This window comes from Mobula birostris, chromosome 25 (assembly GCF_030028105.1).
Source record: "Mobula birostris isolate sMobBir1 chromosome 25, sMobBir1.hap1, whole genome shotgun sequence".
Classification (NCBI taxonomy): Eukaryota; Metazoa; Chordata; class Chondrichthyes; order Myliobatiformes; family Myliobatidae; genus Mobula; species Mobula birostris.
Window position 1 is genome coordinate 45,125,195 of NC_092394.1, and position 22,798 is coordinate 45,147,992.

General features: G+C 41.6%; 1 protein-coding gene across 1 annotated transcript in view; it reads right to left on the reverse strand.

Moving 5' to 3' along the window:
- Positions 1-22,798, reverse strand: part of rasa4 (RAS p21 protein activator 4) — a 297,934-nt gene that overhangs the window by 262,121 nt on the left and 13,015 nt on the right. Inside the window, exon 2 of the mRNA XM_072242873.1 lies at positions 16,906-16,962. Within this exon, the coding sequence (XP_072098974.1) occupies positions 16,906-16,962 (57 nt within the window). The remainder of the gene's footprint in view (positions 1-16,905; positions 16,963-22,798) is intronic.

The following is a 22,798-nucleotide window of genomic DNA, read 5'->3' on the forward strand; positions in this document are numbered from 1 at the left end:
CATCCATGGCAATGAATTCCTCAGATTCACCACCCTCTGGCTAAAGAAATTCACCTCCGCCGCTGTTCCAAATGGACGACCTCCATTTTGAGGCTGTGCTCTGGGTCCTAGACTTAACCACTATTGGGAAACATCCTCTCTGTGCCAATCTCCTCTCCATGCTAGTATCTTTCCTGTAATACCATGAGCGCTTATCTTGTTAAGCAGCTTCATGTGCAGCACCTTGTAAAAGGCCTTCTGAAAATCCAGGTAAACATCCCATGACTCTCCTTTGTCTGTTATTTTCTCAAAGAAGCCCAACAGTTCTGTAAGGTAAGATTTCCCCTTCAGGAAACCATGCTGACTTTGGCTTACTTTATCATGAGCCTCCAAGCACCCCAAAACCTCATCCTTAGTAATGGACTCCACCATCTTCCCAACCGTTGAAGTGTGGCTAACTGGCCTATAACTTCCTTTCTTCTGCCTCCTTCCCTTCTTAAAGAGAGGAGTGACATTTGCAATTTTCCAGCCCTCCAGATCATTTCAGAATCTAGCTATTCTTTAAAGATTTTTACCAATACCTCCAGAATCTCCTAAGCTACCTCCTTCAGAATCCTGGGCTGTAAACCATCTGGTCCAGGTAACTCATCTACCTTCAGACCTTTCAGTTTCACTTCTGCCCACTGAGGCTCTCAAATTTCTGGCATTATGCTGGTTGTCTCCACAGTAAAGACTGATGCAAAATACTGAATAAGTTCATCTGCCATTTCTTTGTCCCCCATTAGTACCTCTCCAGTGTCATTTCCATAGGTCCAATATCCACTCTCACCTCTCTTTCACTCATTATATATGTGAAAACATTTGGTGTCTTCTTTGATATTATTGGCTAGCTTACCTTCATATTTCATCTTTTCTCTCTTTATGTCTTTATGGTTTAGTTTGGTTTTTAATAGCTTCCCAATTCTCTACTTTCCACTAATCTATATGTTATTTTGGATGCCCTCTCTTTTGCTTTTATGCTGTCTCTGATTTCCCTTGACAGCCATGGTTGCCTCATCCTGACTTTAGAATACTTCTCCATCTTTGGGATGTGTCTACCCTGTGCCTTCAAATTGCCCCCAGAAACTTCAACCATTGGTGTTTCACTGTCATCCCTGCCAGTATCCCCTTCCAAAAAACTTAGGCCAGCTCTTCTCTCATGCCTGTGTAATTCCCTTTACTCTACTGGACTTTATCTCCTCCCTCTCAAACTGCAGGGTGAACTCTATCATACTATGATCACTGCCTCCTAAATGCTCTTTTACCGTAGGCTCCCAAATCAAATCTGGTTCATTACACAACACCCAATCCAGAATTGCCTTTCCCCCAGTGGGCTCAACTACAAACTGCTCTAAAAAGCCACCTCGTAGGCATTTCTCAATTTACCTGCATATTGAAAGCCCCCATGACGATCATAACATTGCCCTTTATTCATGCCTTTTTTATTTCCCATTGAAAGTTATATCCCACTTCATAGCTACTGCTTAGAGCTCGAATACAGCTCTCATCAGAGGGTGTTTATACACTTTCAGTTTCTTTACCCATAAGGATTCTACATCTTCTGATCCTATGTCATCTACTTTGAAGGACTTAATTTCATTTTTTTACCAACATAAGCACCCCACCCCGCTGCCTATCTGCTGGTCCTTTTGATACAAAATGTTATCGTTGGATGTTAAGCTCTCAACTATGATCTTCTTTCAGCCACAACTCAGTAATGCCCAGAATGTCATACTTACCAATCTCTAAGATCATCTACCTTATTCCATGCATGCATTTAAATATAATACCTTCAGTCATTTATTTGTCACCTTTTTTGATTTTGTCCCTGTGTTGCAGTTCAACCCATCCCACTGTCTGCAATTTTACCCTATTATCTGCCTGTCCTTCCTCACAGTCTCACCACAAACTGCATCTACTTGTATACCAACTGCCCCAACCTCAGCCTTATCACTCCAGTTCCCATACTCATGCCAACTTAGTTTAAATCCTCCCCAACAGTTCTAGCAAATCTGCCCACAAGGATATTGGTCTCTCTCAGGTTCAGGTGTAATGAGTCTTTTTTTTTATACAGGTCATACCTTCCCCATTAAGAGATCCCAATGATCCAGAAATCTGAAACCTCTGCCCCTCTACACCATGTCCTCAGCTACTCGTTCATCTGGACTATTATCTTATTCCTGCCCTAACTAGCACGTGTTACTGGCAGTAATCCAGAGATGACTACTTTGGAAGGCCCTTACACCAACATGGACACTTAACCTGATTCAAGCTTGAGTACTAATAACATTTTTTGTACCCAAATGGACTTAAACCCAGCATTGAAATTTGGTCCTGTAGAGATCAGTTTGAGGAGCTGGGCTTTACCCATATCTCTAGAGACTTTGTCAGTCACTTGGAAGGATACCTGAAATTAACAAAACGATGAAATAAATTCTTGGTGGGAGACTTCAATTCCATTTCAAGAAGGTCTTAGTAACCCCACACCCAACGAAGCTGGACAAGGCCTGAAAATAAGATGGGTCTTGCACAGAACCACTACAAGGAAGAAATCCTACTTGACAACATCTTTACCAATCACTGATACATTTAATAATGGCTGGAAAGGTCGCTTCACAAGCCTTGTGCAGATCAAATCCAGTACAAAGGTGAGAATCCATCTGACAAATCTGGGTACCAGGATGTGCTGTGAACCATCAAAACAACAGAACTGACCCGGTCGCAAACATCAAACTATTACTGTCATCCAACCAGACAACCCCAATCCTGATTCACAAGACTCAAGTAAACTGCAGGTGGTGAAGATCTTAAATAAAAACAGAAAATGCTGGAAACACTCAGCAGGTTGGACCATGTCTGTGGGAAGAGATAATCCAAAAATGAGGTGTCATATTTATAGTATGCTAAATAATGGAAGCTTCAAACTGCAGACCTAAATTATCCCACAGGCAACTGATTCATAGCAACTACACCCAGCCAAGGACAGTGATACAATCATCCAGTATGCGAGGGCACAACAGAAAGTGAGGCACTTGCAATCATTTTCAGCTAGGACTGGTTGGATGCTCATAGAATTGTAATAGTAATTTACTGTCAGAATGAGGCCATTCAGCCCACAGTATTCATTCTGACCAAAAATTCAGTTATTTAGCCCTTCCCAGAAATGACAGCTCCAAGTGCAAATCCAGGTACCCATAACTATGCAGGGGGTTTCTACTACTATCTCTACTGATCCAGTCTTTTTCAGGCTGGATGGGTGTAACTAGTGAGTGTCCCATGGATCAACTTTTGCTTGCAATTATTTATTACTTATGTTATCAGTCTAGAGTAGGGGACAGAATACTCACTGGGCTTGTATACAAACTCAGCTCGTTAGCTAACTCTGCTAACAGCCACGTGACAGTGGTGAGAAGCCACCGTCCATAAACAATATATGCCTAGGGTCAGATATGATTTGGGTTTCAAACAAACAAGAACGTTGTGATGTTCCAATTAAAGAAACCTCGTTGTTGAGCGAATGCAGTGTAAACACTGCCCATGCACAGTTATCAGTCTGCAAGAAATAACAGATCGTACCCCGCATAAAATTATAAAGAAAGTATATTTACTAATTTCAGCTTTATCAAACAGTTAATTGGAAAAAGGAAATAAAAGAAAAGGGCCCATTACAGTTAAACTAGTCCGATGTGCACGTAACATTGGAGTCTATATTGGAGTATTCGGGGATGTATCTCTTACTCACGCACTGGACCCACGGTCTACGTGAAACCACCCGCCACGTTCCAAGCTGCCCTCAGAGTCCATCTCAAACACCCTGGCTCTCCCTCAGGAGTAGTAGCCCTTCCTCCTTGGAGCCATACATCTGCACAAAGCATGCATCTTCCCCTCTGTCCTGCTCCACAGCTCCTGACAAAAGACCTCACACCAGGCTACTGTACTTCAGAAAACTCTTCCCCACACTTCTCCAGACCCACAATCCCAATTGGCTGATTCACATCTCTAAGTTGGACAACATGGGTTCTTATCTTAGCCGAAGCCAAAACACACTTTCCAGCATGGCACACTGCTTTGACAGAAAACTGCTAACATGAACTACCTCACAGCATAGCAGCAGAAATCTTAATAAGGTCTTGCAGTTTGCCAATGACACTGAAATAGCTGGGCGGACATTTTGCAATGAGGATATCCGAACCAAAGGATTATGTGAATGGTCAGAAACTTAGCAAATGGAGTTTAACTTAGGAAAGTAGGTTCCCAAGTTAAGGCTGTGCACTTCAGAGAGAGAGGAATCAAAAAAGGTACATGACAATTTAGCATTTTAAATGAGTGATGGTTGGAACAATCTCTGTATGCATGAATCACAAAAAGCTGACAGGCAAGTGCAGAAGGTAGTTAAGAAGGCAAATGGCTTACTGGCCTTTATTGCAGGGAGATTGGCATTTAGAAATAGGAAAGTGTACAGGGTGATGCCAAGGCCACATGGCGAGAGTAGGGCATAGTTTGTTTCTCTTATCCTGGCTTTGGAGCCAGTCCAAATGATCTTCAACGGGTTAATTACTGGAATGAGAGAATTGTCCACTCATGAGTGGCTAAAGAAGGTGAAAGAGTAGTCTTTGGAGTTTAGAAGAAAGAGGGGTGATCTTATTGAAAGTTATGTGATCCTAAGGAGGCATGCATCTTATCTACCTGTCTCATTACCTTCAAGGATCTATGACATGCATTCCAATATCCTGCTCCATTACAGTGCTTAATTTCCTACCAGTACAGTTCTTGAGTATTCCCTTGCCCCAATGGGCACCTCAAATTCATTACTTAACACTTCTCTGGATTTAATTCCATTTGCTACTTTGTGCCTCAGGTTCAACCTACTGACATATACTGTTCCAACAACAGAATTTCTCTCTAATGAGCACACAGTCAATGTTGGCATCATTAAGAATGAATGTCCTATGTTTCAGACCAGAAAAATAATAGATACAGGGGTTCCGTGGATTATAGAAAGCTTTCTCCCATAAATATTTTGTTAGGTTAGTAAATAATATTAAAATGTTTTGTGGTACAGTATTCATTAACAACTGAATACAGTAAATGTTCCATGAGCTTAATTATGGGTAGTGCTAGGGCAGATACAGAAGGTATTCAGTGAAACTGAAGAATTATAGGAAGAATATCCAAAGCAATATGATAAACAGTGGATTGTGGTTATTTGGGCCATTGGTTAACCAGGACAGCCACTTATCTGGGACAACTCTTAAAGAACAAAATACTAATCGAGAAAATATCCAGGATTCCCTTTGTTTATTTGGTACACTATACTGCTTAATTGGGGCAGGAGACTGTTGCTGAACAGTTTCTACCTAGCGTCAGGCACGTGCACTTATGCAGCCATTAGACACCATGCTTAGTGTGAACAGTTTTTCAGTAGCATCAGTTGCATGCAGTTGTGTTCAAAAAGCAGCAATTTTGTCACTAATAGTTGTTGAGAAATAAACAGTAAGACAATTCAGAACTGTTTTGCTCATTGCAGTTTCAAGCATTCGGGTTTGGAGATGCCAGAAATGGGAGGGTGAGAAAATGAAATGATTTCACTCCTTCAACAAGTTAGGAATTAGGCCAAATTTGAAGGTATCAACGATCATCTTGAATGTTACAATGAAAATGAAGATTTGAAGGATGCAATCATCAATAGCATTGTATGAAGGCCAATATGAAGCATGAAGGTATGAATTCCATTATCTAAACTAGGTGTCTGCACTGATTTTGTTCATCTACAGTCAATCTAGATGAATTCCTCTGTCGTTAACAATCAGGGACTAGTAGAGTTCCATAGTGCTGTAGTAGTATTGATCATAATCTAATTTGTTCTGTATTTTATTTAAATACATAACTTGTTACTCACTTAAATAGTAGCTTTTATTTTTATACCTTTTTAGCTAGCTCCATGAATCTTCAGCTAATTGGGACAGCTGCTTAATTGGGCCAAAATGTATTGGTCGCAAATAACCAGAATCCACTGTATTTAGCAGTAGAAAACATACTACAGTACATTGCAGTATCGTGAGAAAATGAAGTAGGACATCAGGAAGGGGAGACTCAATGATTTCGGCCAAAAGGCTTTTATCTTGCTTTTGGCAAAATTGCTTCTTTCTGACATACAAAAAAAATCAGTTTATGAGCAATTTTCAGGAACGGAATCCTTATATAACCTGTACTACAACAAAGGGACCAAATATTGTATCCTCTGATGTGTCTTGTTCCAGTCAATGAAATCCCCATTGTCCATTATCATTTGCTTTTTCCATCTGAGCTAATTTATAATCCACTTTGACATCTCTTTGAACTTTACCTCAACATCATCTTTGTGGGACTTTTGACAGATATCTTGCTAACATCCATGTATGGTACCTCAAATGCAATACCCTCATTGACCCCCTCATGACCCTCTCAAAAATTCAAGGAAGTTAGGCAGTCACAAATATTGTTCTTTTAATCTACGTTAATAGTGCTGGATGTAACTGGCATCTCTCTGAATGTTGATATATTGTATATTGTTTCCCTAATTTTTTTCCTAAAATTTTTCAGAGGGGGAGGTAGAAGGAAGTCAGTTAGTTTAAAACTATGATAGAGAAAATGTTAGACTATTAAAGACATTGTAGCAGGGCAATTAGAAAATGTCAAGATAACCAAGCAGGGCTAACTTGGTCTCTCTTGTCAAAAAGGAATCATGCTTGACTAATTTATTTTTCTCTGAAGCTGTAACCTATGCTGAATAATAAACTATTACTGAAAATAAAGACTGATGATGCATGAAATAACACAGTGTGAAGGTAAAGGATTGGCTGGCCAACAGAAAATGGTAATCAGATATACCGTAAATGTTTCTCCTGACTGATATGTGGCCGAGATTAGGGCTAGGGGTTCAGTTGTTAAGTATTTATATAAAAAGGTTTAGATGAAGGCATTGAAGGAGTGACTGCTAAATTTTCTGATGTTACAAAGACGGGTTGAAGATAAAGTTGTGAAGAGGACATGGGAGTTATAAAGGGCTGTAGGTAGATTGAAGTTCAAAGTTCAAAGTACATATTTCACCATAGAGGTCCATTTTCTTGAGGGCATACTCAGTAAGTCCAAGGACCATAACAGAATCAATGAAAGACCACACACAACAGGGTGGGCAAACAACCAATGTGCAAAAGACAACAAAATGTGCAAATACAATTTTAAAAATATATCGAGAACATGAGATGAAGAGTCCTTGAAAGAAAGCAAGTCCACAGTTTGTGGGAACAGTTCAGTGATGGGGCAAGTGAAGTTGGGTGAAGTAATCCCTTCTGGTTCAGGAGCCTGATAGCTGAAGGGTAATAACTGTTCTTGAACCTGGTGGTGTGAGGCCCGAGGCTCCTGTACTTTCTCTCTGATGGCAGCAGCAAGAAGATAGCATGACCTGGGTGTTAGGGGTCCCTGATGATGGATGCGATTTTCCTGCGATAGCAATCTATTTAGACGTGCTCAATGGTGGTAACAGCCATATCCACCACTTTTTGTAGGGTTTTCCATTCAAGGGTTAAGCGAGTGGGTGGATGATGAAAAAAGTTGTCTTTAGCAGAGAAATAAAAAAGCATATTATCTAAGCAAAGAGAGATTGCTTATTAAATCATTTAAGCCACACCCCTCAACTGCTGTAACCTCTCTATTTGTATCTCTCCTGTCTTATATATCCATGGCCCTGAAGAATGATAGTCTTCTGGAGTATTCAAAGGTAAAAATACCAGTGATACGGTCAGGGTTCTCCTGATCCAATCATCTGGCCTAGTAGTCATTCTTTCCTTCTCTGCCTATAGACACAAATGTTAAGGGGTGACCATCTCTGAGACTCAGTGAGCCTCGCCCTTGCGAGCATTCTACAGTGACATCAGGCACTGCTTGAAGTCTGAAATCTTCACTTTCAGTTCATGACATTCCTGACTGTGGAAGATAGAAAGTTTCCCTACGCAGTGTGTTCTACAGCACTAAAGTCTCCCATGCCTCCATTTGATTTAATAGAAACCAAAAATCTGAACAATTTCTGGCAACTTTAATAGTTTATTTAATCAAATAATTGCTACTTCCTTGATTTGGTTCCATTTATATAATACCAAGCAGCTCTTTCTTCCTCTTCACTGAATTCCCACACAGAATTTATCAATTTTCTAACTTTGGCTTAATCGCCTTTCATTGCTTCATCACCAACTTTCCCAAAGGTCAGAAGCAAGGATATAGATTGTCCATTGCAAAATCCACAGTTCTACTTGCCAATCCTCATATAGTGAGGCAGATTCTGCCCTCCAACAGGCCTGAACAGCATCAAGGCTTGGTTTGATAACAGGTGGATGTCGTATACTTGGATTTCCAGAAGGCATTCAATAAAGTGCTGCACAAGAGACTTATAAGTAAGATATGGCTGCATGGAGTCAGAAGAAGTGTATTGGCATGGACAGTGGATTGGTTAACCAATAGAAGGCAGAGAGTTGGTATAAATGGGTGTTTCTCCAGTTGGCAGTCGGTAGTGAGTGGGACGCCGCAGGGGTCAGTGCTGGGCCCACAGCTGTTTACCAGTTACATTGATGATTTGGAAGAGGGGACGGAGTGTAACATAGTGAAATTTGATGATGACACTAAACTGAGTGGAAAAGCAAATTGTACAGAGGATGTGGAGAGTCTGCAGAGGGATATAGATAGGTTAAGTGAGTGGGACAAGGTCTGGCAGATGGAATACAACACTGGTAAATGCGAGATCATCCACTTTGGAAGGAATAATAAACGAGCAGATTATTATTTAAATGGCAAAAGATTGCAGCATGCTGTTGTGCAGAGCGACTTGGGAGTGCTTGTTCATGAATTGCAAAAAGTTGGCTTGCAGGTACAACAGGTTACTAGATTATGAGAACACTCAGTCCTCTTTTATTGTCATTTAGACATGCATACATACATTAAGAAAAGATACAATGTTTCTCCGGCGTGATATCACAGAAAACAAGACAGACCAAAGACTAACGCTGACAAAACCACGTAATTATACCATATAGTTACAGCAGTACAAAGCAATACCATAATTTGATGAAGAACAGTCTATAGGCACAGTAAAAAAAATAGTCTCAAAGTCCCCGAGTCAATCGACTCCCGAGTCCCCAATAGCGGCGGCAAAAGGGAGAAACTCCCTGCCATAAACCTCCAGGTACCGTCAACTTGCCGATACCTTGGAAGCAGCTGACTACAGCCGACCCTGAGTCCATCCGTCCAAAAACTCCGAGTTTCCGATCAGCCTCTCGGATACAGCCTCCCGAGCACCATCCTCTGCCAAGCGCCTTCGACCTCTCCCCGGCTGCTGAAACATGCAAAGCTGAGGATTTCGAGGTCTTCAGCTCCAGAGATTCCGGTTACCACACAGTAGCAGCGGTAGCAAAGCAGACATTTCAGAAGTTTTCCAGATGTTCTGCTGTGCACTCACATCTGTCTCCATCAAATCAGAATTATGCACGGTCCCCTACTTGACAGATAACAGATATTCATCACCGGAGAGGCCGCGCGCGCTGCCGTTGCACCACCATCTTCTCCCCTTGCAAAAAGTTGACTTGCAGGTACAACAGGTTATTAAGAAGGCAAACGGAATGTTGGCCTTCATTGCTAGAGAGATTGAATTCAAGAGCAGGGAGGTCATGCTGCAACTATACAAGGTACTGGTGAGGCCGCACCTGGACTACTGTGTGCAGTTCTGGTCTCCATACTTGAGGAAGGATATACTGGCTTGCAGTGCAGAGGAGGTTCACCAGGGTGATTCCAGGGATGAAGGGGTTAACCTATGAGGAGAGACTGAGTCACCTGGGACTATATTCTCTGGAGTTTAGAAGAATGAGAGGGGATCTTATACAAACGTAGAAACATACATAATTTTGAAAGGGATAGATTTGGATTTATTCCTGGGGAGGTTAACTTTCAAAACTGCTAAGTACCCCAGGAGAAACAATTCTGGGGTCTAGAGGGAAATTCATCCCCAGAATCTTCCCCAGTACCTCCCCCAGATATATCCAAAAAGATCTCAGTTTCATGCATAGCCAGGTGGAATGCAAAAAGGTACCAACATCTATGCCACACCCGAAACACTTAACAGAAATTTCTGGTTTATTTTTATGTATTTTTTTCAGGTGTGAGATACAACTGATGTAAAAAATTAAAATGTATCATTCTGTATCCAGAGTTGATAAGAGTGGTAACACTATCCAACCATAGATGTGACCAACATTGATGATCAATTACAATGCCCAAATCCCTCGATTTGTGTACACCAAGCTTTGGGCATTGGTCCTGGTATAAAGAATACATATTAGAAATAAATTTAGTTATATTCCCCTTTCGAATTAGAACCTCCATGTCTGAGCACCTTGGTAGGACCAGTGATGGAGCCGAACAGTCCCTCAAAAAAGATCGTAATTGGAGGTAGCAGAATGTTTCATTAGATAAATTATATTTATTTTTAAGTCCCTCAAAAGACATAAATTGCTTCTGCTGATTATAACAATCTTCAATGCGCCTGATACCGTGTTGATACCAGGTGACTAGAAATTTATTACCCAGAGTCATGGGTATTAATCTGTTCTGAGATAGAGGTGTCTTTGAGGATATTCCTTTTTTTAGACCCATAAATTGTTTAATTTTTTTTCCCAGATATAAATTACGTGTCTCAGTAGAGGATTATTTGTTTTCTTTTTAATTAATTTAGAGTCCCATTTATATATAAATTCTTCTGCCATCTCTTCTCCTACCATATGTAAGCCAATTGTAACCCAAGAAGAAATAGTTGTCTCATCAAAAAAAGAAGCAAGAAAATGTGCTTGTGCAGCTAAATAATATTTTTTAAAATCTGGTAATTTTAACCCTCCCAATTTATAGTCCCAAGTCAATTTTTCCGTGGAGATTCTAGATTTTTTAAAATTAATATATCCCTTATTATAAGCTAGTTTATTTAATTTGTATTTTAAACTGGCTCTGCGAGCTGGATGCCTACTCTTTCTTTTATTCTCTTTTCTTCTTTTCTTCTCTCCTTTCTTTCCTCTGTCTTTTATGATTTTTTTTTTCTCCCTTCTTTTTTCTAATGAGGGAAGATGGTGTTGGGACAAGTGTTTTTTGCTCTCTCAGACTTATTAATGTATTTGATTTTTTTTTCAATATGTGTTAATTGTTGTATTAATTTGAGTCCTTATATTTCTTCTTAAAAAAATTAAATAAAATATTTTTTAAAAAAGGGATAGACAAGATAGAAGTAGGAAAGTTGTTTCCATTAGTAGGCGAGACTAGGGAACATTGCCTCAAGGCTCAGGGAAGAAGATTTAGGATGGAGATGAGAAGAAACTGTTTTTCCCAGAGTGGTGAATCTGTGGAAATCTCTGCTCAGGGAAGCAGTTGAGGCTTCCTCACTAAATATATTTAAGATACAGTTAGATAGGTTTTTACATAGTAAGGGAATTACGGGTTATGGGGAAAAGGCAGCTAGATGGAGCTGAGTTTACAGACAGATCAGCCATGATCTTATTGAATGGCGGGGCAGGCTCGATGGGCCGGATGGCCTACTCCTGCTCCTATTTCTTATGTTCTTATCTTCTTATGTATGATAAGTGGCAAGTGATATGCTTGCCACAAAAAAAAAAACAAAGTAAAGTCCCATTATCACCATTTGACATTTAATGGTATGACTATCACCAAATCCCCAATAATCAATGTACTAGAGTTACTGTAAACTGAAACAAAATAACCCGGTGAGTCAAATAAATAGTCTGAAAACCCAGGCAGTGTCCGAGCATCCTGAAGTAAGCACCTTCCTATTTCTCTACCAGCCACAAGTCATGTCAGGAATGTGATGGAGTACGCTTTATTTTGAATTCAAAATGTCACTGGTTAATCCACAATATTTAATTTATGCACATTAGTTTGTTTATATATGTGAAATTCATCTGTAGATTTCATAAGTACTACTTATGTGTACTACTGTACTTTACACTGGTCCGGAGAAACATTGTCTCGTTTGATGGTACACATGTACAGTTAAATGACAATAAACTCAGCGCAGGTTATGGTGTTTCTTTTTTAAAAATTGGGTTCTTCACATTTCTTGCTTTGCGACTGCTTGTAAGCAAACAGATCTCAAGGTTCTTTGATAATAAATGTACTTTGATTGATTGATCGATTCAGGAACACAATTGCCTGCTTGGCTAATGTAAGCAGTCCACTCTATTCACGGTCAGCTGTGGTGTGCTCATCCACAGTGCAACAAGCATGAAGGTCAAGTTATCCGTTGGGGTGGTCACAGAATTCTGTTACATCCTTCCCACTGACAGGGCTTGAATCGACCTACTGGCAACTCTTCCTGCATTCAGAAGTAACTCCGATGAGATTACACAGGACCCATGTCCATTATCTCAGAGGTAATCAGGTAAAGAAGTGTTGGAGGAACTCAGATGTTCCAGCAGCTTGTACGGAGGTAATGGGATAGTCAATGTTTTGAATCACGGACCTGCATCAGGACTACCTCCTCGCCTGCTCAGATTCTGCTTACTTGACTGAGTTCCTCCATCTGTCTGATGTATGCACCGAATTCCAGAGCATGCCATCTCATGTGTCAACATTAGGTATGAATTCTGCTTCATTGATAATGCATTAGTCATATAAATTTAGAAAGGTATAACAGAATTCTTTGCATTGCTGGTTACAGTCTGGTTACTATTACAGGTGTGGTTTGGTCGGAGCTAGAGTGCGGTGAATGAGCCAATGTATGGTCATTGCCGGAGCAAACAAGATGCGACAGAACCGAGCGGAGGCGAGGCAGATTCCATGCAGAACCTGGGCCCTGAGTGAGGCAAGATCCGAGGTCTGATCGATTTAAGCGCCGAGTTGAACTGGAAGGGTCAGGTACAGACCGAATCGGGGAGGCAGGGCTTGGACCGGAGAGCGAGGAACAACCCGAGGTTGTGGACGATTTAAGCACCAGGCCAGATTGAAGAGGTCAAGATTTTGGGGCCAGAGGCGAGGGATGGGCTGGTTCAGCTGGCTGTTCCGTGAAGTTTACTTGCTTCTGCACTGAACTGAACCTGTGACCTGCCGCTATCACAGTGCAGTCTCATTTCTGAATACTACTTGCTTACTCTTAATGTTTGCATGATTTTTTTTTTCTCTGCACATTGGATGTTTGAAGGTCTTCTTTTGTTTCTACGGGTCCTATTGGGTTTCTTTGTTTTGTGGCTGCCTATAAGGAGACGAATCTCAAGGTTGTATAAAGTATACTGCACATACTTTGACAATAAATGAAGTGTAAATTTTGAACTTAGAATTACTGTGAAAATTCTTACAATGAGCATATTGAAAGGAAGAAAACCTGCGTACCAAAGGGAAGATAAAGTCCTGTGGATATATATGATATAGCAGCTTTAGAGTTCAGAATGGAAATACTAACTCCGCTAAGATACGCGTCATGTTATGTTACACACATACCGTGCTCCCATTCTGTCAACACACAGCTGAAGGTGGCTGTGAACTTTCATTATACACAATCATCTTGGAATCAAATATTATAAATAACACAGCAGGCCAAGGAAACCACTTCATCACATTAATGTAAGCTTTAGAGATGACTAACTTCCTTGAAATTTCCCCACATTTATTTTGTTTAACAGATTTTTTTGCCTTAAAAAGCTCCAGTTGGCTGTGTGCAGGACAGCTAGCTGGCGAGCACTTCTGAAATCTGAGGCCACACGAGGACAGGATCATGCGATGGGTTTGACGTGACTAAGCATTGGGTCCTAGGACGAAGCTAAGTGAGTGGAGTGAAGGCATTGTGTATGCTTCTCAACCGACCCTTCAGATGCTTTTAGAGAACTTGAACAGACTTGCCAACCCAGACTGAAACATTAGGTGGAGGTACGTCTTTCATAGGTTTATACAGTACAGAAACTGGCCCTTCAGCCCAAGTCATACATGCTAACAAAAATGTGAATCAAAGTTATTCCCATTTGCTTGCATTTGGTCTATATCCATCTCAAGTTCAAGTTTATTGTCACCTGACTGCACGTATATACAACCAAACGAAACAACATTCTTCCAGACTACAGTGCACCCACATAGCACATAAACCAAAAATACTAAACTATAAATAAGTTAATAAAATGTAATTCAAAATGCATGCAGTAAAGTGTTGCACAGATAAACAGTAAACAGCTCGCTGTCCTAGTGATGAGACCTCAGTGGTATCAGGGTATTCATTAGTCTCACAGCCTGAGGGAAGACACTGTTACCCAGTCTGGCTGTCCGAGTCCTGATGCTCCTGTACCTCCTTCCTGACGGTAGTGGGTCAAAGGGATTGTGGGTTGGGTGGTAGGGATCCTCAACAATGCTTTGGGCCCTTCGCCTGCAACGTAAATGTCACAATTAGGGGGGAGGGTGACTTCGATGATCTTCTTGGAGATTTTTACTGTCCTGTTTAGGGTCTTGCGGTCTGACGCCTGGCAGCTTCAGTACCACACAGTGATGTAGCTAGACAGGATACTCTCGATGGTGCTCCTGTAGAAAGTTGTTAAAGTGAAGGCGGGAGCCTTGCACGCCTCAGTCCCTTCAGAAAATGTAGACACTGCTGTGCCTTCCTGACTAGTCAGGAGGTGTTGTGGGTCCAGGTTAGATATGTCATGTGCACAGCAAGGAACTTTGTGCTCGTCACTCCACAGCAGAGCCACTGATGTGTAATGGAGAGCGGTCAAGCTGTGTCTTCCTAAAGTCCGCAGTCATCTCTTTTGTCTACCGCCTCTCGGTATGCCGACTCGTCATCGTTGCTGATGAGGCCAACCACCGCAGCATCATCAGCGAACCTGGTGATGTGGTTTGGGCTGATTCTGGCAGTGCCACCGTGGGTCAGCAGTGGACTGAGCATGAATCCCGGGGGACAACAGTGCTCAGCGTGATGGAGCCTGAGATGTTGCTGTCAACTCAGACTGACTGGGGTCTTCCCATCAAGAAGTCCAAGATCCAGTTACAGAGAGGGGTGTTATGTCCCAGCGAGGACAGCTTACCCACCGGCCTCTGAGGGATGATCATGTTATTTGCCGAGCTGAAGAAAATGAAAAGCATGCAGGCGTACAAGCATCAGTTTCTAAGTGGGACAGGATGGAGTGGAGGACTGAGATGATGGCAACATCAGTGGACCGCTTTGAGCAGTAGGCAAATGGGAAAGATTCCTATGTAGCTGGAAGGTGAGATTTTATACGATCCATTACCAGCCACTCAAAGCACTTCATGATTGTTGAGGTCAGTGCCACCAGGCAGTAATCACTTAGGCTAGTTACAGTTGCTCTCTTTGGCCCTGAAATGATGGTGGCTGCCTTGAAACCTACAGGTATAGTGAACTGTTTCAGAGAGACACGAAAGAAGTCCATTAAGACCTCTGATAGCTGGGCCACACTGTCCCTCCACACCTGATCAGGTAAGTTGTCCATCCCTGCAGCTTTACGTGGGTCCAACTCACCTTGGCTGTGGCCAGACAGGATGCCTGTTCCTCAGGAAAAGAGGAGACATTCCTCAATGTCACATCATTCAATGCACAGAAGGAATCCAGCCTATCCAAAAGGGAGGCACTGCTGTCGTTGACTTATAATCGGTTACGGTTTGTATACCTTGCCACATGCATTGTGTGTGGAATGTAAACCATTCCTATTCCTGTAACTGTCCAAAAGTCTTTTAAATATACTTGTCCCTGTCTCTAACCCCTCCTCTGGGAGCTTATTCCATATACCCAGTAGCCTCTATGCAAAAAACCAGCCCCTCAGATCCTGTTTAAGTCATTCTCATCTCACTTTAAGCCAATGCTCTCTAGTTTTACACCAGCCTACCCTGGGAAAAAGATTATCACTACCTACACTGTCTACGCTTTTCATAATTTCATAAGTCTCTGTAAAGACAGCCCTCAGCCTCCATCAGTTATCCAATTTGTCTAAGTTCTCTTTATAACATAACACCCTCCAGTCCCAGCAACATCCTTGTGAATTCTCTCTGCACCCTTTCCTATGCCACGGCAACCTGAACTATATACACATGATTTATTTATTGTCCTCTATTCTAATATTGTTTAATTTCTACACAAAATGACTTTCATAAAAAAACAAAATATGATTTTCTGATTTATTCTTTGAATTAATTTCTTACTTCCTTACTGCCTGTTATGCCACTGGCGTTTAGGGCAGCAATGAAGGTCCTCCGTCTCTGTCTGTCCAGTGTCACACACAGATGTAGAATGATTCTTCATTGCTGTTTCCGTAACAATTTTTTTGACCAGCCCCGAGCTGACCCCCCTCAAACCTGGAGGACCAGTGGACCACTCTTAGTCTGGCCTCTGCCCTTTGGCCTGTTGGGCAAGAGCCAAAGCACAAGGCCCTCATTCTAGCCAACATGGCTCTCCGGGTCATTGAGACATGCAAGTCTCCAAACCCAACAACATGGCTGTGGTCCACTTGGAGGTGAATAAATTTCAACCATCTTTAAATATCTCTGATTATCAAAGAAACACAGAAGCAGCTGAGCGCCAGCATGGTCCTCAGGACCTGCCTGCAGAGGCCTAGTCAATCGTCTCAGACTGCTCTGCCATTCCCTGCTCAGCATTCAAATATTTCAACCACTCTGACCCAACAGCTCACTCAGGGGTTAACAGTGAGGGGTACCCACTGACATGGCGAGCTCAGGGGGCAGACCCCAACAAGACTAGAACGCCGGTCAGAGAGAAAGAAAAGGAGCACGACCAGGACGAAGGAGGCAACACAATTATACAAAAGAACTAACTATATACGTAACCATTCTGCAAATCAAAAGTAGTTTCCTTACCTGATTATTGTCTCATTGTCAATTCTCACAATGCAGTATGGATCGCTGCTTCCCGTTCTGAAAACAAACAGAGAAGGGAACTGAGCAATTCCTCCTTCATGTTCAGGGAACCTGGCGAGTTAATATGACACTTCCCAATAAATTAGGTGTTGACATTAATAACTGATTTAAAAAAGTTCAAAAGCATTCATATAAAACCTCAAACATTTTAAGAAACCTTGCCGTTGATTTCACACAGTGTCAACACACAAATTAAGAGCAAGTGGAGACGATTTGGCATCCCTGGCCTGTTCCACCATTCAACAGGATCATAAAGTGATTGTGTTCTCGCTCGCTATGAAGCTAGAGAAATGCAAGAGGCAATTGGCAGGGAGGACTAGGGTCAAATATGCCAAACGAGCATCCACTCTTCCTCAAGTCTGAAAATGGCCACAACTTCATTCAAAAGGCTGTTACCAAATGTATAATCTGTCAACAACGACACAAGAACCTAGGCTGATGCCCCAATCAAGCATGGGGGAGAAATGTATCCCACCTTTCAGATGAGATGTTGGACCCAGGCCCTGTTGCCCTTTGAGATGAATGATCCCAAGGTGATATTTTAAAGAATTAGTGAGCTATCGCCAGTGTCCTGACCCACAGTCATCATTGGACATTACCACAACAGATTTTTGAGTGTTACCTACTTCCTGTTTCTGGATCTTGCTGTGCAAAAAAGAAGTCTCTTGTTATTCTATATTGAAATCATGACAGCACCATGCAGCCAGTGAAGAAATTATGGAATCTTTTGGAATATACTGAAAGGCACCATATAAATGGAAGTCACTTTCTCAGAGGAGAAAGGTGCCCACAGCCAAGCAAAGAGGAGTCAACAGTCAAATGGGCCCATAATAAATAGTGTGTTTCAGCCCAAGTTCCTTACTGTGAGAGCCCAATAGTCCAATTACCAACCTAGGACAGATATTTTAAAACAAATGTACGGGGTCTTTCTTTTGTTACATTTAAAATGGCGATTTTTGTTATGTTAATCTGTGGAATGCGGCTTTGTTGTGTTTTAACGCTGCAGAGAGTTTGCGCTAGCAGCTTATTGTGGTTTAGAGGGTGATAAGAGGGTGCTATTAGCCAATGGGTGGTTATGTATCGTTTTGTTTTCGGATGCCATGCTGTATGATATGACTGTGGACTGAGTTTTGGCGGGGAGTCGGGAGGAGAGACGAGGAGGACGGCGGACGTGCGGAGAGGCTCCGGTCGATCACTTCGGGTGGTCCCGAGCCGTGGGTCGACGGAATTCGGGTGGTCGTCTGACGTCGAACTTGAGCTCCAACGGTAGCGCGCGAAGAACTTGGACTTTGATAAGTGTTGGCGCCTTTTTTTTTCATTACTTTCCTCTCTGTATCAAATGTATATTAATGCCCTAGAATTAGTAATATCTATAAAGTGTATGTGTTAAAATTTACTGGGTGTGCTGGCTGATGATTGATGTTTGTGATTGATTCGGGCGACGATTGACCCTGAGGGGACTGCTGAAGCAGGTGCTGGGCGGGATTTCCCCTAGACATTCACGAGCCAATATAACGGAACGTTACACAAATAATAAAATTTATCCTTTAACTAAAACTTTTGCCATATGATTTTGAGACTCAATCATTCTCTAGATCCATCATCACAACAATAGGTACTGAAGATTATACAGAGGTTTTGCACAGTTAAAAGCATTTAATTGTACAACTTGATTCAGTAAAATTTAATTCAGTTAACATTTAGTAACTACCAGAGTTACATTGCCTGAAGGAATCTAATGTTTATGTAATGAAGAAAGGTCACAGGTGTACAACATAAACTATTTCTGGCATTGCTGGAGGAAAAATTGTGCTTAAGTTAGACTGTCTTTCCCACAGGCAACACAGCTACTTGACATACAAAAGCAGAGCTTAAGTGCTCTTTACTAAAGTTTTTAGATTGAAGTTGGAATAAATATCTGGCTGCAGGTCCACCCGTAAACTTGTCATGCAACAGTAAGTAATTATTAATAGACCTTGGCTATGACAGTCTTTTTTCTAAGATTAATTGTGATTTACTGGTGTTTTGTACACGGCTTGTCATCTGGAGGATGATGAATATCCTCAACCCTAACGTGCAAGTGCACAGAGACAGAAAGATGTACTAAATACACAAGATTGAAGACAGACCACAGCAGTACATCCCCAACACTGTGCCCCATAATTGTTCCTAGACAAGGATCTATGTTAACACTGCAGCAATAAGTCTCATTTGTTAGGTTTAAAATTCATAGGTCATCAGTTCTGTAGCAACAATCAATGCACTTTTTTTTCTGTGCTTAAAGTAGTCACTTACAGCGAGTACAATAAAGCAATGTAATGAATGTACAAAGACAGTTTATTGACCACTGCTGGAAATGCAATGACTTATTGGTGAGGAAGCACTGGACAGTCATAAGCTTCCCAGCTAATAACCTCACCCCACCCCACTACCGATTTCAACTATCACCTATCACCTTATACTTCTTCCCCCCACCTTCTTACTCAGATTTTTATTTTCCTGTCCTAATGAAGGGTCTTGGCCCAAATGTTGACTGTTTACTCTTTTCTATAGATGCTGCCTGGCCAGTTGAGATCCTTCAGCATTTTGTGCGTGTTGCTTGGCTTTCCAGCATCTGCAGATTTTCTCATTTTCGTGTCATAAGCTTTCTAACTTCTTAAAAAAACATAATAATTTTAATGACACAAGCATGTAAAGGGGAACGAGTCAAACAGTAAGAATAACCAGATGGACAAACAAAGTAGACTCATGGATCAAATGATTTTGTTCTGAATTGCCTACTTCTATGATTTTCTGAAAATGTCACAGCAATTTAGACAGGGAGGGGAAAAAGAAAATGACACACGAGAAGCATAAATCAGAAGCTTGTTGAAATGCTGAGCTTTGAGAAGGAATTTTGTCAAGGAAGAAAATAGAGGACAAGGATGGTTGAAGCAGGTTACTGTAAAATAGATTGCAGTCTACAACAGCTGAGAGGAAAGGTACTGACTTTCCCAGATTGTCCTTGTGCTCTCCTCCTTGAATCAACTACTTTGTGAAGTTCAGCTTCGTTAATTAGGAACACAAGCAACAAGGCAATGTGTTTACATTCCAGCAAACCCTGCTGATAATAACCCGACATTCTACATTTATGTTTGAAAGGTGCTATTTTAAGACAAGAGTGAAGTGATCGTACAAATGGAGAATCTGAAACATGGCTGTTTTAACATTCAGGTTCCTGGACATCATTATTTCACAGGATCCCGTGGGAGAATCATATCTCCTTCATTAACGAAAAGACTCCGCAGAGGATAAAAACTTTTGGCAGCAGTGAGAAAACTCCATCTTCCCCAGAACGTACTGGTGTAATTCTACACTGCCATTATAGAGAGCATCCTCACATCGGCCAACGCTGAGTGGTTTGGAGCAGCATCGTCTCACGATGTACAAAAATTACAGCCAACTGTTAGGTCAGCCAAAAAGGTCATTGGCTGCAGTCTATCATCTCTGCCACATTGTACATGTTTAGGACTAAGAAGCAGTCAGGGAAAATCATCGTGAACACTACTCTCCCTGCAAATTGCATTTTCCTAAGGCTCCCTTCTGGAAAGTGCTATAGAACTGTTAAAACAAAACTTTATGCCATCTTAAAAGTTTCTTTTCCCTGCCTAGCCAGTTAATCTGATTAACCACTCTACTTAGCCCCCCCCCCAGCACACCTCTCTATCTATTACCCCTGTCACTACAGTGTTCTGTAAACACTTCAAACCACTTTTTATAATGCTGTTTAATTGTAAATACATGCTGATATTTATGCACATTTTATTCCACATCCGTACTTTAACCTCTAACTTTATTTGCATATACATAATTCTTGATTCTTTATAATGTTAAATGTTGTTGTTTTTTTGTGGCATGCTGTGCCCTGACCAACTTAACACAGCAAATTCCTAACACATGTAAATGTATATGATGAATAAAGTTGATCCTTCCTCAATGTGTCCAAATAACAGTGATTTACTTAAGAATACAGCTTTCTAGCGCAGCATGAACCATCTGTATAGATGGTCAATCAAGTGTCAAGATTATTGTAAGGTTACTAGGTGGGAAGAAAACTCAGAGGCCTCTAGATGTAGCACAGGAGCTGTTGCCTTGGTTACTAATCTTACTACTGAGAGGTACCCTTGATGATGTAATTCTGCCTTTATGCACATAAAGTCTATGCCACACAGAAAAGTAATTAGACACATATCTGAACATCAGCTATCTCTCATTGTGTTTTGTGCTGTGGATATTCATTTTCTCATCAATTATAATTCAAAGTCAAGATTGTCAGAGGCACAGTCAGTCTCAGCAGTTTCAGGCAAAAGAAATAAAGTGGTACCTCCCCATAACATTTGACATGGACCAAATCACTTTGTTTCAATTTTAAAATTTAATGAACAGTCTCCAAGCTACAATCCCCAGCTGTGCACGGTACAAATCAGCCGAGTTCCTGCTTCTCAGGTCAAAGTTCACAAACTCAGGGCCTAGAACATCTCACCACAGCTCTCGAGGGAAGCAGATGTTAGAAATGTTCTCTCTCAGGTGAGGTCACCATACATTTGAATCTACGCGTGGCTACTGACGCCGTAGAATAAACATGAAACAAAAGGAGGTCGATGCACTAGAAGCAGGCCGAAGGAAATTCGCCAGGCTTGTTCCTAGAACGAGCAGGCTGTGCTATTAAGAGAGGTTAGATAGTTTTAGTAGGACAAGCAGTGATTTATTTTTTAAAAAATCAAAATTCTCAAGGGGCTTGACAGGATAGATGTTGAGATGTTTCCCACCAATGGGAAAGTCACAAGCAAGGAGACACAGTTACAACAAAAGGGGACAGTTATTCAAAACTGAGGTCTATAGAAATTTTGTCTCTCAGAGGATAGTGAACTCTCTAGACCAAAAGGCGGTGGAGGCTAAGTCACCAGAAATGTACAAGGTGATGGATAAGTATCTGCAAGATCGAGGAACTGAATGCATAGGGAACTGGCACAGAAGAGGTGTTGAGGCCAATGTGGGTCGGCCATGATCACATTTAATGCTGGATAGGACACTCCTGCTCTTATAAAAATATACTCCAAACAAAAACAAAAGCCTGCTTTTACAGATCACTTTTCATGGTGTAGACATTGTTATATTGTAGATAGCAAAGCAGGCAAGATAGACACAATGAGGTTCCACAACATCAAAGTGTTAATGGGCAAGTCATCCACTCAAGGGATCTTCAGCTGCTTCGTCAACGTCATTCTCCCCAACATAGGGTCAGAAGTCAAGATGTTCCAAATTGACTGCGCAATGTTCATTTGCATTCCCAGTCCCTCAAACACTGAGACAGAACAAACACATACAGATTGCTGGAGGAACTGAGCAGGTCAGGTAGCATCTATGGAAATGAATAAATAGTTGATGTTTTGGATCGAGACCCTTCTTCAGGTCTGGAAAGGAAGGCAGAAGACACTAGAATGAAAAGGTTGGAGGAGGGGAAGGAGGCTAACTAGGAGGTGATATGAGAAGTTAGATGGGTGGGAAAGGTCAAGTGCTGGAGAAGAAGGAGTCTGAAAGGAGAGGAGTGTGGACCATAGGCGAAAGGGAAGGAGGAAGGGGCCCAGGGCAAAGTGATAGGCAGGTGAGAAGAGGTAGAAGGCCAGAGTGGGGAATAGAAGGAGAGAGGAAGGGGAGGGAATTTTTTTTTACCGGAAGGAAAAATCAGACTGGAGGCTACCTAGACAGAATATAAGATATTGCTCCTCCACCCTGAGGGTGGCCTCATCTTGGCACAAGTGGAGGCCATGGACCCGCATGTTGGAATGGGAAT